Source organism: Aotus nancymaae, unplaced genomic scaffold, assembly GCF_030222135.1.
Source record: "Aotus nancymaae isolate 86718 unplaced genomic scaffold, 86718_ANA_hifiasm-v0.15.2.pri h1tg000016l, whole genome shotgun sequence".
In the NCBI taxonomy this organism is placed as follows: Eukaryota; Metazoa; Chordata; class Mammalia; order Primates; family Aotidae; genus Aotus; species Aotus nancymaae.
Window position 1 is genome coordinate 58,304,746 of NW_026988428.1, and position 16,948 is coordinate 58,321,693.

Here is a 16,948-nt window from a genome sequence, read left to right on the forward strand (position 1 = left end):
AGACTTAAATGTAAGACCTAAAAATATAAAAACCCTAGAAGAAAACCTAGGCAATACCATTCAGGACATAGGCACCGGCAAAGACTTCATGACTCAAACACCAAAAGCACTCAAACACCAATGGCAACAAAAGCCAAAATCGACACATGGGATCTAATTAAACAGCTTCTGCACAGCAAAAGAAACTATCATCAGAGTGAACAGGCAACCTACAGAATAGGAGAAAATGTTTGCAATCTATCCATCTGACAAAGGCCTAATATGCAGAATGTACAAGGAACTTAAACAAATTTACAAGAAAAAAATACCATCAAAAAGTAGGTGAAGGATATGAACAGACACTTCTCAAAAGAAGACTTTTATGTGGCCAAAAAACATATGAGAAAAAGGTCATCAACACTGGTCATTAGAGAAATGCAAATCAAAACCACAATGAAATACCATCTCACGCCAGTCAGAATGGTGATCATTAAACTCCATCTCATGCCAGTTAGAATGGTGATGATTAAAAAGTCGGGAATCAACAGATGCTGGAGAGGAAGTGAAGAAATAGGAATGCTTTTACACTGTTGGCGGGAGTGTAAATTAGTTCAACCATTGTGGAAGACAGTGTGATAATGCCTCAAGGATCTAGAACTAAAAATACCATTTAACCCAGCAATCCCATTACTGGGTATATACCCAAAGGATTATAAATCATTCTACTATAAAGACACATGCACATGTATATTTATTGCAGCACTAGTCACAATAGCAACGACTTGGAACCAATCCAAATGCTCATCAATGTTAGATCGGATAAAGAAAATGTGGCACATATACACCATGGAATACTATGCAGCCATAAAAAAGAATGAGTTCATGTCTTGCAGGGACATGAATGAAGCTGGAAACCATCATTCTCAGCAAACTAGCACAGGAACAGAAAACCAAACACCACATGTTCTCACTCATAATTGGGAGCTCAACAATGAGAACACATGGACACAGCAAGGGGAACATCACACAGTGGGGCCTGTCAGGGAGTGAGGGTTAGGGGAGGGATGACATTAGGAGAAATACCTAATGTAGATGATGAGTTGATACATGCAGCAAACCACCATGGCACATGTATACCTATGTAACAATCCTGCACATTCTGCACATGTACCACAGAACTTAAAGAATAATAAAATAAATAAAAGGTCAGAGCCCATTCAAAAGTAAATATGATTGGGTTATAGTTCCTTCAACCCTGCAAGTCTAAGATGCTAATTAGGCCTGGCCCTGCCTGTGTATGGTTTCTGTTGATCTAAACACAGTAGAAAGGAGTAAAAGTAGCTCTAGTGTAGGGAAGAGGGCTGAGAATGAGACAGGAGTTGATAAAGGGGAGCAACGTCAATTTCACTAGGCTGACCTGAAAGGCTGCTGAACCCCTGTGTAAATACTAGTTGTTTTTTTTTTTCAATAGAAAATATTGAGTCTGTATAAAGAGCTTTTCCTTTCTCTAATAAACACTCAAGGAAAAAAATGGCAAACGAAGAATTGGTGTTTAACATTGAAATAACCTGTCTTTTGTAACATAAACTTCTAGATGAAGCAGCACAGGAAAAAGGTCCATGAAACATATAACATATAACCATGATATTTCTAAGAAATGAGACCAAGATTCTCTCCAGAGATCAAAACAACCTAGTAACCTTCCTTTCTTCTCAATCTGTGAAGTAATTTCCTTTATACTTCTCTTTTAATAAGAAAAGCAAATGAATGGAAAATATTTAGCAGAAAAATAAAAAGAATAAAACTACCCAGTACTAATAAATATAAAATTATACAACCTACCTGAAAACTGTACTTTTAAATGAATAACAACACATATGCAAAGTAATTTAAAACAAAATAAAAACAATGTTCTTTTTTAGAAAAGCACAATATATGATGTAGCTTAATAGGCAAGATTTTATATTAAGTATTGCAAACCTTACATAAACTCTCATCAAAGTTCAAAAAATTTCCTATAGGTTGTTTTCAGTTATTAAGTGAATAATATCTTTTTTCTAAAGTAATATTCCAATATTTTGCATTTCAAATATTTTAATAGTTTTATTTGGCAAAGAGAAGCCTAAGAATTGTTTTTTAAAAACATTTCCAGAGAGAACACCTTTTACCATAAAATAAACTTGTATAATTTGGGAGGACAAATCATCTCAAATGTATATTTTTGACTTATGTGCCAATTTTATAATCAGTACAAAAACGATAGTTGAAATATTTTAAAAATGTAAAAACCAGTCCAGGCAACATAACTATACAATCTTGCTGTAAAAGTACTTATATCAAATTCTGCCCAAAATATTTTTGCAATATACTAAATTTAGTTCTTCAAGTCACTCTTCACTGCCGGCTGGCTTTTCCATTTTCTGTTGTCTCCATCCTAAAATAGGAGGAAAAAAATGAGTTGATAAAATGAAACATTCATTAACCATCCACATTTTGTCTCCTTAATTATCTACCTTTCACATGAAAATTATATTGACAGAACAGAACATCAGCATTTTAGAAAAAGACTAAAGTTAGGGTTCCTCTAGGTAGGCCAACTTCCTCATTTTACAGAGAAAATTAAGGCCCTGAGACACTAAGTGACTTTCCCAAGGTTACATGTCAAATGCCACTGTTTTTTGTTGTTTACTATACCACACTCTCCCTTTCCAAGCAAAACTAAGGAAAAAATCTCTACAATTTAGCCAAATATTTATTTCCTTTTCCACGAAAGAAATATATTTCCATCAATACATTTTTAAAAGGATTTCTTCTAAAAAAAATCAAAATAATCAGATCTGAGATTTATTTTATTATAATCAATATTCTTATTATATTCCTTTTAGGAAAACATTTCCCTCTGTTATTTTATAAAGATCAGTATTATATCCTAAATGCTATGATTTTTCATAATGTTTACTAAGCATCGAAAAGAAATGCTCTAAGAAGTAAATACTTTCAAGGGTACGACCAATATAATTAAGCCTTTACAAGCAAGAAACAGAGAGGTTAATTTTGTCTCCTTATGGTGACATGTATTAGTTCATAATATTAGTAATAAAAAATGCCTGATTATTACAAACAAGCAGTGTTTGTTAAGGTACTATACAGGCAATTGACAAAACCAATTTTGACAATAAATAACACAAACCCATTTTCTTCTTTAAGATGTTGATATAATTCAGCTCTGTTATTAACAGAGTTCAAACGTCCAGCAAATTCCTGATGTTTTCTGGAATTGGCAGTATTGATTCTATTACTCCACAAGGATAATAAGGACACTGGCCCTGGTGTTATATTTCAAAGGAGAGAGAGAAAAAAATAATTTATTACTTCCAAATTTACAAATTTAACAAACTTACCTTTAATTCTGTTATTCATTTTACACAATTAAGGCAATCATTTTCCTCTTATTCTAAAATGTATGTATTTCAGGGTCCCTAAGAGCAACCACTAGCTCAGTGATTGATGGAAGGATTCAAATGACTAAATGTAAAGTTATACTCCTGGTTAAGAATGATTACAGCTATACAGTAAGGAGACATAGCCAGCTCAGTAAGCAGATGAAACACATGAGGTGGAGACTGGCAGAATCCATTTGTAGGCTTCCCATGTTTGCTCTCTCCAGTGAGGGCTTATGCAGAGTGCATACTACCTCCATGGGCAAAAATGCAGCCACATATGTGCAATATTTCTGCCAGGAAAACCTGTTTGAGTAGATTCCGGGGTTTTTACTGGGGCTGATCAGGTAGGTATTCTCTGCCTAACCATAACAACCAAAGTGCCAGACTTTCAGAAGGGAAGCAGGTGTTCAGTTCATTATCTAGGGAACATCTCAAAAGCCAAGTTCCCAGATGGCAGCCAAAGACCAAACTTGCAAGCAGGCTTTTCAAATTATAATAGTCTCAAGCCTGCTATGTTAACTCTTTCCTACACAATATGATTAAGGCAAAATAATTAGAATAGCCAAAACAATTTCAAAAGAGAATAGTTAGAAGATTCTTACTTCCTTATTAAAAGACTTAATTTGAAGTGACTGTGATAGAACTGGATTGGTGATAGGATAGCCACATAAACCAACAGAACATAAAAGAGAATCCAGAAGCAGACTCCCACATACACAGTTAACTAATTTCTGATAAAAGTACAACAATTCAATGAAGAAAAAAGTTTTTTCAATAAATGCTGCTGGAACATTAGGACATTATATGAAAAAAGGATTAATATTGATCTGTACTTTATACCTTATAGAAAATAAATAACTCAAAAAATGATCATGGCCTAAATGTAAAATCTAAAATTACAGAACTCTTAAAGAAAATCAGCCTTTGTGACCTTGGGTTAGATTTTGAACATGTAATACCTAAAGCATAATCATAAAAGCAAAAATGGATATATTTGACTTCATCAAAATAAAAAGCTTCCATTGTGCAAAAGTCATTGTTAAGAGAAGAACAAGCCATAGAATGGGTGAAAACATTTGCAAATCAAATGTCCAACACAGAACCTGTATGCAGAATAAAGAACTCTCAAAATCCACTAATAAGAAAACAAACAATCCAATTTAAAAATGTACAAAATATTTTAATGGACCTTTCACCCAAGAAGACAAATAGATAACAAATAAACAAAGGAAGAGTTTCATCATCATTAATCATGAGAGAAATGTAAATTAAAACACCAGTGAAATACCACTACATACCTTATAGGATAAAAAGCAAAAATAAAAGTAACCTTGACAATAGCAAGTGGACAAGGATGCAGAACACCTAGAACTCTCCTACACTGGTGGTGGGAATGCAAAATGGTGCCACCACTTCGAAAAAATAAGTTGGCAGTTTCTTATAAAATTAGTCATTATAATACTATGTGAAAAAAGCCAACCTCAAAAGGTGACATGACATTTCCTTTCATTTATAAGACATTCTGAAAAATTATAGGGAGCACAATTATAGGAAGATAAAACATATAAATAGTTACCAGGGATTGGGGAGAAGGAGTGAAGGATGAGTCAATACAAGGAAATCTTTTGGGGTGATATACTGTTGTGTTCCCTGATTCTGGGGGTGGTATGCATTGTCTAAACTCACAGAACTGCACATCGAAAAGAGTTAATATTATTGTATATAAATTTTTTTACACTCTTATTTGTCTTATTATAAAATACATGTTCATGAGAACAAATTTAGAAAACAATAAAGGAGGAAATAAAATCATCCTAATGCCACTGCTCTAACAACTATAACAATTTTAGTCCTTTTTTCAATGCCAATCTATATCCACAAAATGTTATTTTGGTTTTTCTGTTACTGCATCATACAAAGAGTGCTGAACAGATGTCTGCCAAATCTAGACGGCACATTTGAAACAGCCCAATCTTAAGTGCAGTGTATACAGCAGGCACAAAATTCACTTTGGGGAGGCCTGGAAAGTCATTTTCCAAAGCAGATAAAACTGAGGTATAATAAAAGGCCCAGATAAATTGCTGATCAGAAGAGACATGCAATTTAGGTTATGAAATAGAATGAAAGAAGAAACAAACATTTTTCAAATTATCAGCCTCAAATAGAAAGTTACAAGGAAAGGCAGTAATGTGCAATCAAGTTGCTTCTCATATGGGCTATTCCATATAGTATTTCTAGATTGAAAAGCATCAGGGATCCATTTAATTTAATGATAGCTGATATGTCATCCAAGTGACAAGTTAGTGTATGTGTGTATGAAAACTTAAAATTGAGATCACAATACATATGTTTATGTAGCCTGCTTCAAAAAAACTTATTCATTTACACATTCATTCAATAATTATTCTTGGGCTATATAAATACCACCCTCTAGGGGCCAGGCGTGGTGGCTCACGCCTATAATCCCAGCACTTTGGGAGGCCGAGGCAGGCGAATCACCCACCTGAAATCAGGAGTTTGAGACCAGTCTGACCAACATGGTGAAACCCTGTCTCTACATGGTGAAACTCTATCAATATAAAAATTAGCTGGACATGCGCAGGCGTCTGTAATCCCAGCTACTTGAAAGGCTGAGGCAGGAGAATCACTGGAACTCAGGAGACAGAGGTTGCAGTGAGCTGAGATTGTGCCATTGCACTCCACCCTGGGCAACAAGAGTGGACTCCGTCTCAATAAATAAATAAATAAATAAATAAATAAATAAATAAATAAATAACGCTCTATGGACACATCATTATTCAGTTATTTTCTTACTAATATGACTTTTAGTTGCCTGCAATTTTTGCCAGTATAAATAGTACTCTTCTTTTTTTCTTTTTTGAGACAGAGTCTCACTCTGTTGCCCAGGTTGGAGTGCAATGGCAAGATCTTGGCTCACTGCAACCTCTACCTCAGTAATACTCCTTAGAGTTCTATTTGCCAAACAATGCTGAAATGTTGTTTACAGTAGACCTAAATTTCTCATCCTAATGAACAGTGGTATATTTTGTCATATGAGAAATAATTTATCAACAAACATCTATTTAAATCCTATTATTTTCTGGGTCCTCTAACAAATGCCTGAAAGGCAAATATAATAAGATCACCCCAAGGGTGATCTCTGGCTTCAAAGAAACTAGTGAACTGAAGAATATAACATGTATCATTATATATGTATATATATATATACTATGACAAGTATATAAAAAGCAAACAAGCCTATCTTCTCCCTAGGATGAGCTGCCAATAATCATAAGCTGGACCTACTGCCTTAGGAGAGGCATAGTGGAAGACATAGTCTGATGATGGCACATCATTTCCCTTGTAACGTAAAAAGACTAAATTTAGTTTGCCTTCAAGATAACTAAGGCCTAGAATGATTTCAGGAGTTGCCAAATCCAAATCATATTCTTGGTGCCTAGAATTCCTTCAAGAGGTAACTAAACTTTTTAGCCTATAAGTAAGAGATTAAGAGGCTTTACAGTGAAAATATTGTTTATAATACCTACACTGAAACTGATTCAAACATATTTTAATATATCAATAAATGAGTGATATTACATTATTTCCTAAGTTTAATAAGAGTTTAGGGTCAAAGAGTTTGTATTCAATAACCCAGCTGTTAGTATAGTATCAGGAACATAAACAGATTCAAGTTTTTACAAATTTAAAATTTCTTAAAACACAAACTTTATATGCTTATTTTCCAAAGGCTTTGTTAATGGAAGTATGATGCTACTTGTTTTTGTTTTTAACACTGACAAATATATTTACTGCTTACATTCTCTAAGGCTGTGATATGGTTTGGCTGTGTCCCCACCCAAATCTCATCTTGAATTGTTCCCACAATCCCCATGTGTCGTGGGAGGGACCCAATGGGAGGTAATTGAATCATGGGGGCTGTTACTTCCATGCTGTTCTCATGATACTGTGTGAGTTTGCATGAGATCTGATGGTTTTATAAGGGGCTTCCCCTCCCTTTGCTATGCACTTCTCCTTGCTGCTGCCATGTGAAGGAGGACATGTCTGCTTCCCCTTCTGCCATGACTGTAAGTTACCAGAGGCCTCCCAGCCATCCTGGAACTGTGAGTCAATTAAACCTCTTTCCTTTATAAATTACCCACCTGGGTATGTCTTTATTAGCAGTGTGAAAAGGGACTAATACAGATTGTAAACAGAGAATCTCCTAAACAACATCCACGAATACTTAAGAACTCTTTCTCACATACACAATGATATTAAATAACACTGTATAAAACAGAGCTTCATTGGAAAACTTTTTATAAATCTAGTTACCACAGCTGTACCTTACCTTTTGATTTTTCCACTTGTGGAGTTTCATCCATTTCAACAAGGGGTTTTTTGTTTGGAGGTTCTGGGGAATCCGGCGAATCTTTTATAATCTCAGCTTCTGCCAATTCTTCTTTTCCACGCTCTAAGATTCCTTTTAATCTTTGAGAGGGACAAATAATGAAAATGTAAAGTTTACATTTTTAGAAGTCTAAAAATGGTCCAATAATTAAACTACCTTTGCATATTAACCTTTATAAAAGATGGCTAATCTCACAAAATAAACCTAGGGACTAATCAAAAACTTCAATCTAAAACCAGGTCACAGAAATTAGTGAATTAAATACAAGTTTCCCTTTTCCTTCATAATAATCATGTAATAATTCAGGAATCAGTCAGCTGTCAAATATTAAAAAATAGAAGAATACTTGATCTTCAGAAGAAACTGCACAATTTTTATTTTTAAAGATATGGACAAAATATTATATTTCAAATTACAAATAAGATTAATGAATTTATTTCCATTTATTCTCTCATCTATATATTGTGCAAATGTATTTATGTTCTTCAAATTAGAAACTTAACTCCAAGCTTGTACTGAGTTTAATCAGAGAACAAAAACTTGCAAAATATACAAGAGTGTACTTGAAGCTCAGTGGGATCTGAATGATAATACTTTTTCCCTTTGACAGTGAGCCAGTTTTGTTTCAGAAGCTCAGCAGCCCTAATGAAAACATGAGCTTCTAAAGTCAAAGAGAATAAAGGTATTCTATTATTAATGAATAAAATTACAGGATTTCCAGAATTAGCTTCAAAATATTCCTATGGGGGTAGTGGATGGAGATATATATGAAATGAGATGTACCATGAATTGTTAATCATTGAAGGTAGATGATGAGTGACTATCTGTTCTATTGCTACATATGTTTGAAATTTTCCATAATAAAAAGATCTATTTTAGGCCAGTCACAGTGGCTCATGCCTGTAATCTTAAGCACTTTGGGAGGCCAAGATGGGTGGATCACCTGAGGTCAGGAGATAGAGACCAGCCTGGGCAACATGGTGAAACTCCATCTCTTCTAAAAATACAAAAAAATAGCCAGGCATGTTGGTGCACATCTATAATCCCAGCTACCTGAGAGGCTGAGTCATGAGAATCACTTGAACCCAGGAGGCAGAGGCATAATTTAAAAATTTTATAATAAAATAAAATTTTTATGATTAAAAAAAAATTTTTTTTTTTGAGACAGAGTCTCGCTCTGTCACCAGGTGCCAGGCTGCAGTGCAGTGGCACGATCTCGGCTCACTGCAACCTCTGCCTGCTGGGTTCAAGCAATTCTCCTGCCTCAGCTTCCTGAGTAGCTGGGACTACAGGCGCACACCACCACATCCAGCTAATTTTTTTATTTTTAGTAGAGACGGGGTATCATCATGTTGGCCAGGATGGTCTCGATCTCTTGACCTCGTGACCTGCTGGAAGCACAGAAGAGCATACAGTCCATTCTTCCACACTTTGCTGCAATCACATTTTTGTTTGAGACAGAGTCTTACTCTGTTGCCCAGGCTGGAGTGCAGTGGAGCAATCTCGGTTTACAGCAACCTCTGCCTCCTGGGTAAGCTATTCTTGTGCCTCAGCCACCTGAGTAGCTGAGATTACAAGCATGCACCCCCATACCCAGCTAATTTTTGTATTTTTTTAAGTAGAGACAGGTCTTTGCCATGTTGGCCAGGCTGGTCTCAAACTTCTGGCCTCAAATGATCCACCTGCCTCAGTTTCCTGAAGTGCTGGGATTACAGGTGGAAGCCATTGTACTGGCCTGCAATTACTAACTTGTCTATTGCTACCATCACACTGTATATTATTCCAGGGTAGGGATATCTTGTGCCAAATGTCTGGCACATCATAAGCATTCAATAAATATTTAGTGAACAGAGGAATAAAATTATGTCTTTGAAATTCGTAACACATAAAGCACATACTGATACCAAACATCATGCATTATGACTTTCAGAAGTTAATCAGGAAAAACTAACACAAACTTTGCTCCTAAGGGTAAAAATTCATACTTTTTACACCTAAGAAAGACCTAGATTTTAAGAATGATAAAATTACAGTAATGAAAATGAATAAGCATGTATTAAATGAACTACTATTACATCAGGTTTGAATGTCTGAAAGTGCTATGTGCAGAATGTGATATATCAAAAGGCACTATGGTTCCATATCAATGCCAAGGAGTCACCTCTCTGAGTCTTGCCAAGATTTTTCCTGTTCATAATCTTTCACTGCTTTCTCTGACTTGTCCTCTTTGTCTTCCCTCTTCCTTCCTCGTTTCTTGCGCTCTTCTTCTTCTGGGGGTTTGCTCCTGCATGCCATCAGACATTCCAAGACTCTTTGATGTTTCTCTGAGTTGTTGATATGGGCTCTGACAAGGGTTTCTAATTCATTCCACATGATACGGTATTGTTCATCTCTGCAGTAAAGATTTGGAAATACTCTTTAAATAATATTGAAGTGTCACTTGCTACTGGTAAAGTAAAAAGAAATAATGAAATGTAGACTTCTTTCCTCTTACTTAGTAGTTAATAGTGAAATTCTAAGCTATAATATATCCATTTCTATAATTGTGTATTATTTTACCTCAAACATATATATGTATAAATACATGTCCTCAAGTATAATTTACATATGAAATAAGTTATTCTAAGAAACAATATATCAAGTAAATGTGATCTATAAGGAAAGTAAGAAAAATATCTACCTTTTAGGGCCTTTTCCTCTTGTACCAACTGTGGAAATAGGTAGAGGATCATTTTTTCTTTCCATATCAACTAAGTTGTATATTGTTTTTTGACAGTTTAACACATCTTCTTCTGTCAGAGATTCTTTCACAATAACACTGGCTAATGGAACTACCTGTTTGATTTTTTTTTTAAAGAAAAAAGAAAATCTGTCTTGAAAAATAAATATCAAAACATCTAGGCAGAACCTGATTTTAAAGATTATCATGGTGAAGAAATCCATAACTATCACTTTAATTTTTAATCATTAATTCATTAACTTTAGCAAGCTCATATATCTCATTTTTTGCTTAAGAAATGGTATGAATTACAAATTTTCTTACTTTTTTCTATAAATAATATATAACTAGTCTAGAAGAAAAGTTGAAACTACTTAACACTTACCGCTTGCATGTTAAAAATGGTGGTTTGTGAAATGATCATAGGCCAGTAACGGGTGTGTTTTTCTAACTGATCTTTTGCTCGCTCCAAAGGGACCTCAAGACTTCCATCGATTTTGTATCTGGGGTCTAGAAAAGGAGTTAATCTGTTTTCCCTCATAAATTCACCAAAATCCTAATGATAACCAAATAAGATACAATTAGAAACTCTGTCTAATGTTTCAGTATGGATTACATGTACTAGTCTTGTTTCCCTGATGTCTTCTGTCCTGTGACGTGCAACAAAACATTTTCTCTAATAGTGTCCCTTAACTCCACTACTTTTTTACCCTTTCTGATCTGAACTTGAAACCTATCAGCCTTTATGCAATGAAAATGAAGAAAGCCTCAAACATAAATGCATTCATGGTATGTTTCTCCCAACCTTTTTTAGCAATCAAGAAACACTTACTTCTTTCCCCTTCTGTAATTTAACTTTTCTATCACATACAGATAAAAGAATGAGTTAATCACATGAGAAGACCCACTTGCTTATTTAAAAACTACTTTGAGGCTGGGCAAGGTGGCTCACACCTGTAATGTCAGCACTCTGGGAGGCCAAAACGAGTGGATCACCTGAGGTGAAGAGTTCAAGACCAGCCTGGTCAACATAGTGAAAGCCCATCTCTACTAAAAATACAAAAAATTAGCTGGGTGTGGTGGCAGGTGCCTGTAATCCTAGCTACTCAGGAAGCTGAGGTAGGAGAATTGCTTGAACCCAGGAGTCAGAGGTTGCAGTGAGCCAAGATTGTGCCATTGCACTCTAACCTGGGCAACAAGAGCAAAACTCCATCTCAAAAAAACCTACCTTGACATAACATAAACATGTTAACAATAGTTATCTTTGAATGATGAAGTTATAGGTAATTTACAAATATGGGGTTTTTTTTAAGATACATATATTCTCTAACTTTTCTACAATAAATACTGATTAGGCTTCTCTTTATTTAAAAATTATGTTTTTAAAAAAAATCCTAATTGAAAACAGTTACTTACAGTATATAACACTTTGTGGTTTACAAAGCATATTCATACACATAAATTACACTTAGTTTTTACAACCACCTCTAGAAGTAAACAGCTATGAAATACCAAATAGAAAAGAGAGGAGGGAGAATGAAAAATCAGAATTAGAAAAACAGAATTTCTAACAAAAATGGACACAATTTCCTTTTATGTTCCACCCAATAATACAAAAGTTTATGTTATTTCAAAGTAGCAGCAATCCAAATATTCCAGGTTTCTGGTTGCCATTTAAATTATCAGAAATTAAGTTCCACCTAAATATTAGTTCAAATCAATTTATTCTTTCCTACAATTCCAGTATATTGTTGCAATTCAGATACTTTTCAGTATATACTGAATACATAATAAGATTACACAACGATGAACAGAACTTTCAAGCAAATATTGCAGGTAATTCACCTAATTAAAATAATAATCAAATTCTTCCAAATCTCTTTTTTCACAGAACTTAGCATTTAAAGAACACTAGATAAATACTTGCTGAATGATGATAGATTCAAAATATGAAATTTATAGATATTAGAATCTTACTGTAATCCGGTAGTCTGTAACTCTGCCTCCACATCCTTCACTAATTGAAGGTGGATCTTCTAGAATGGATCGAGAACTGCTAAGGACGTGCAAAAAAATCTCTCCTCCATGGCTACTAAGCATATGACTAATGACTTTAGAACCTGATTTTCGTGGTTGTTCCAATAAAACAGAACGACCTGTCAAAAGCAAGATTATACTATCAGTAATGAAACTCAAATGGGCTCTAATTTATTTCCTTAAGATTTATGTCCAGATTTTTTCATTTTATTTATTGATCCTCATTTTTTTTCTTTTGAGACAGAGTATCACTCTGTCGCCCAGGCCGGAGTGCAGTGGCGCAATCTTGGCTCACTGCAACCTCCGTCTCCCGGGTTCAAGTAATTCTCCTGCCTCAGCCTCCCGAGTAGCTGGGACTACAGGCACATGCCACCACACCCAGCTAATTTTTTGTATTTTTAGCAGAGACTGGGTTTCACTGTGTTAGCCAGGATGGTCTCGATCTCCTGACCTCGTGATCTGCTGCCTTGGCCTCCCAAAGTGCTGGGATTACAGGCATGAGCCACCGTGCCTGGCCTGATCCTATATTTTAACCAGCATTGCTAATTTAGTGTATCTACTCTTCCATACATAAAAATCTGAATTCTGGCCTTAGCTTTATCTTAGTTACAACAAGATTACATAGTTATACAGTTTCCCAAGACAACTATAGTGGTCTCTGACATAATACGTTTGGATATATGATTCATCCAATTACATGTACATACTGAATTTTTCTCCTGGACATCAAGAAGAAAAGTGAGACAACTGCTCCATAATCCTCAGGCTATTAACGCTACAGAACATTTGGGGAGAAGGCACAGTCTCAGTTCATTTAACTCAACAGTTTCTCATCTGCACTGTAATCATAACTACTTTCTATTCTACGTGTCCAAATGTTAATCTGAATTTCACCTATTCTGATAATCAGATTGTGTTTAACAATGACATAACCTTATGATAAAGACACACTGACTCTTTAGATCACTAGTTCCAAAACCTGAGATGATCATAAGAATTACCAGAGAAGCGTTTAATTTGGAATCCAATAATGTAGACTTGTAAAAAAATTTTCACACAATGAAACCACAGATTTAAGGTCACAGGTAAGAATCATATAGTATAATATTCAAAATGTAGTATTTACTTAAGATAAAGGTATAGTGTTCAAAGATAAGTCCACATTTGCTTTGATTTAAAATTCGATGGGCAAAAATAAACGGTCTATATTATTCTAGCTTCCATTTTATTTTTTTAATTTATTTTCTAATTCTAGCTCTAAAACAAATCAATTTAGACTGTAAAGGTCAAATTTTTTAAATAAAAATACTCACAATTTTATTGAATAAAACTTGCTTAGATATAATAGCCTGAAAGTCAAACCTAAAGTCATCTTTTAAATGTTAGTAAAACTGTTAAAGGTTATTTCCAATTATATAACTTTAAAACAGTTTTGGCAAATAAATGACAAAGCTATAGTGATGAAAATAGCTTTCCAGAGTTCATATTCTTATGAATAATTTCACTCAAGTAATAATTTAATAATAATATAAATAATTCAAATAATAATATAATTTCAGTCAAAACCATTAAATGGGGAAAGTTACCATTTAGAAGAAAATTAGTAAGGCAGGAGGAAGGTCTACTATTTACATCTACAGGTGAAATCCGATAAGCTCCAGTACAATAGTGTAATTCTGAAATAGAAGAAAACACTGATTTGAAAGAATATAAAGAAATATTCCCATAATTAAATGAAAAAAAAAAAAAAACTTGTTCACTGAGTTCATTGAGCCCTCAAACAATGAAAAATAAAAATTCAAAATGAAATAATTGTTCCCCATATAAAACCTTAACAACCTTTTGATTTAGTCTTTTTCAGTTATTGTTAAATACCTACCAATGTTATTTGTCCTTGGTGTACACCACTTTAACGTTATTGTTTCTTTAAATGGGCCTTCTCGACTGCCGCCACCTAGGTGTGAATCACCTTTAAAAATATGTCAGAGACATTATACATTGTATACATGTATGGAAACATCACACTGTATCCCATAAATATGTACAATTATGTGTTAATTTAAAAAATTATAAAAGCAAAAAATAATAATACAGCAAACTGGGTATAGAGTAATGGGAACTCTGTACTGTCTTCACAATTTTTCTGTAAATCTGAAACTACGCTAAAATTAAAAGTTTATTTAAAAACAACAATGAAAAAAATGTCAGAGAAACACTAACATTATCGAATAGATCACAAGCTTCAAATTGTTCATCAAGATTTCCAAGTGAGTTTAAACTGTGTAAGAGAAAATATCTCTGAGACAACATCTTTTTATCAGGTCCCCTGGACAAATACCAAATCATAGATATTATCTATAAAAATCATAGATATTATCTATGATTAAAATAAATAGCAATTTCCTCCACATTCGTCATTTAATCATTTAGGTCACTGTACTGAAAGTCAATAGCAAAAATTTAAAAAATTTCAAGCATCTACAACTCCTCCTCCCTATCCACACTATTAAATGATAAAATGACATGGTTAAGTACTCAGACAAAGCTTAAGGAATCTAAAATGCACAACTAATACTGAATTCTAATAAGTTTAATTAGAAGAAACACAAACCAAGGGATCTGGAGAGTAAATACATATGGAAATATTAATCTAATTATAATGAATAAATGTACAACCATACAGCTGACAAGGCTTTGAAGGAAATATATACACAGCTATCATTGCTGAAAATACGGTTGCTGAGTCCAAGGACGGCCCTGAGAAGGGCCTTTCTCTATGCCCAGCTTGGGCTCCAGGCTTAGGTTCTTGGCTTCCCTTGCTCAAAAAATCGAGCAGAGAGCCTTAACCCCACGGTGAGTGTTACAGCTCCAAACAAAAATTTGCCAACCGTGAGAGAGAGCAGCAATGCAGTTTATTGAGCAGGCGAAGATGAAGCTTCCACAGTATCCGCGGGGGCCCGAGAGGGTTGCCGTTGTTGGTCAGGGCTGCTTGTCCTGATTATCCCCAAGTAATTTTGAGTTGCTAAGTGTTTGCCCCTTAGTCCTGTGTGGGAAGAGGGCTTGTGACTATGAGTCATTTAATTTCTCCTATTGAGTTGCCGAGTGTTTGCCCCCAGTCCTGTGTGGGGAGAGGGCTTGTGACCATAAGTCACCTAATTTTCTCTTTATGGTGGTAGTTTTGTTTCCTAGTTTCTACTGAACTTGCAAGCAGTATCGGAATGTGGCTGAACAGCTAACTGATACTTTAAATATAGCCCCCTGATATGGCTGAAGTACTCGTGTTGTCCTTTTCCCATGCTGGGGTTTGCAAAAAGTTCCCCATTAACCCAGAAGGTTTTATTCCCTCACTATAAGTGCCTATAGAGGGAGATTTGTCCTATTCCAAGATACCAGGGGAAGTTCTTGAGAAGTGAAGATTGGTCTGAGTTATAAGGAGATGAGTAGAAATTAACTAAAGAAATGGACCAGGTACAGTGCCTCACATCTGCAATCCCAGCACTTTGTGAGTCCAAGGTGGGAGGATTGCTAGGGGTCAGGAAACCAGCCTGGGCAACATAGTGGGACCCTATCTCTATGGAAAAAATACACAAATTAGCCAGGAGTGGTGGTGTGCACCTGCAGTCTCTGCTACTCAGGAGGCTGAGGTGGAAGGACTGCTTGTAGCCAAAGAGGTTAACACAGTGAGCTATGATCACACTACTGTACTCCAGTCTGAGCAACAGAGTGAGACTCTGTCTCAAATTAAAAAAAAAAAAAAAAAAAAGGAAGAAATAGAGGAAAGACTATTCAGGCAAAAGGAACAGTGGATACCAAGATACTGTAGCAAGAGAAGCATGAAAAATATTAGGTCTGTGTGGCTGAAACAGAGAAGAGAAGTAGGTTCTGAGATAAGAATAAAAAGAGGGAGGGAGCCAGACAACAAAGGGCCTTGTAAGACATTTAAACAGCTCTGTCTTTTCCTAAGGGCAACAGAAAAGCATGGGCAGGGGGTAGGTTTAAGGTCATGAGAACATGGTCAGAATTACCATTCTGAAAGTTATTGTAGCTAGAGGGTAAAGAGTACATAAGGACACACCATTTAGGAGGCTACTGTGGGATACTAGGTAAGAAAATAACAGGCTGGATTAGGAAAATGTTAATGGTAGCTGAGATGGAGATTTTGAAGTACTTGAGAAATACTTAATAGATGAAATCAAGAAAATTTGATGATGGATTAGATGTCTCAAAAATGATTGAGGTTTCTGCCTTATATAAATGGAGCGACAACAGGGCCATTCACTGAAAAAGGAAACAGAGTAGTTCAGGTGGCAAAGCTCCTAAGTTGTTTTGGGCATGTTGGCGTATAGGTGTCTGAGAGAC

At 35.1% G+C, this 16,948-nt stretch overlaps 1 protein-coding gene across 6 annotated transcripts in view; it reads right to left on the reverse strand.

Moving 5' to 3' along the window:
• Positions 1-1,867: 1,867 nt before the first annotated feature.
• The window catches only part of INTS13 (integrator complex subunit 13), a 33,966-nt gene continuing 18,885 nt past the window's right edge, over positions 1,868-16,948 (reverse strand). For 3 of the 6 annotated variants that reach the window (XM_021666861.2, XM_021666859.2, XM_021666860.2), the window contains exons 9-17: positions 14,469-14,558; positions 14,176-14,283; positions 12,530-12,708; positions 10,938-11,108; positions 10,514-10,668; positions 9,995-10,225; positions 7,774-7,913; positions 3,170-3,305; positions 1,868-2,413 (exon numbers count right to left, since the gene is read on the reverse strand). In XM_021666861.2, the coding sequence (XP_021522536.1) occupies positions 2,374-2,413; positions 3,170-3,305; positions 7,774-7,913; positions 9,995-10,225; positions 10,514-10,668; positions 10,938-11,108; positions 12,530-12,708; positions 14,176-14,283; positions 14,469-14,558 (1,250 nt within the window). In that variant the 3' untranslated portion in view covers positions 1,868-2,373. The remainder of the gene's footprint in view (positions 2,414-3,169; positions 3,306-7,773; positions 7,914-9,994; positions 10,226-10,513; positions 10,669-10,937; positions 11,109-12,529; positions 12,709-14,175; positions 14,284-14,468; positions 14,559-16,948) is intronic. The other 3 variants (XM_012457181.2, XM_012457178.3, XM_021666862.2) reach the window with 2 other exon arrangements.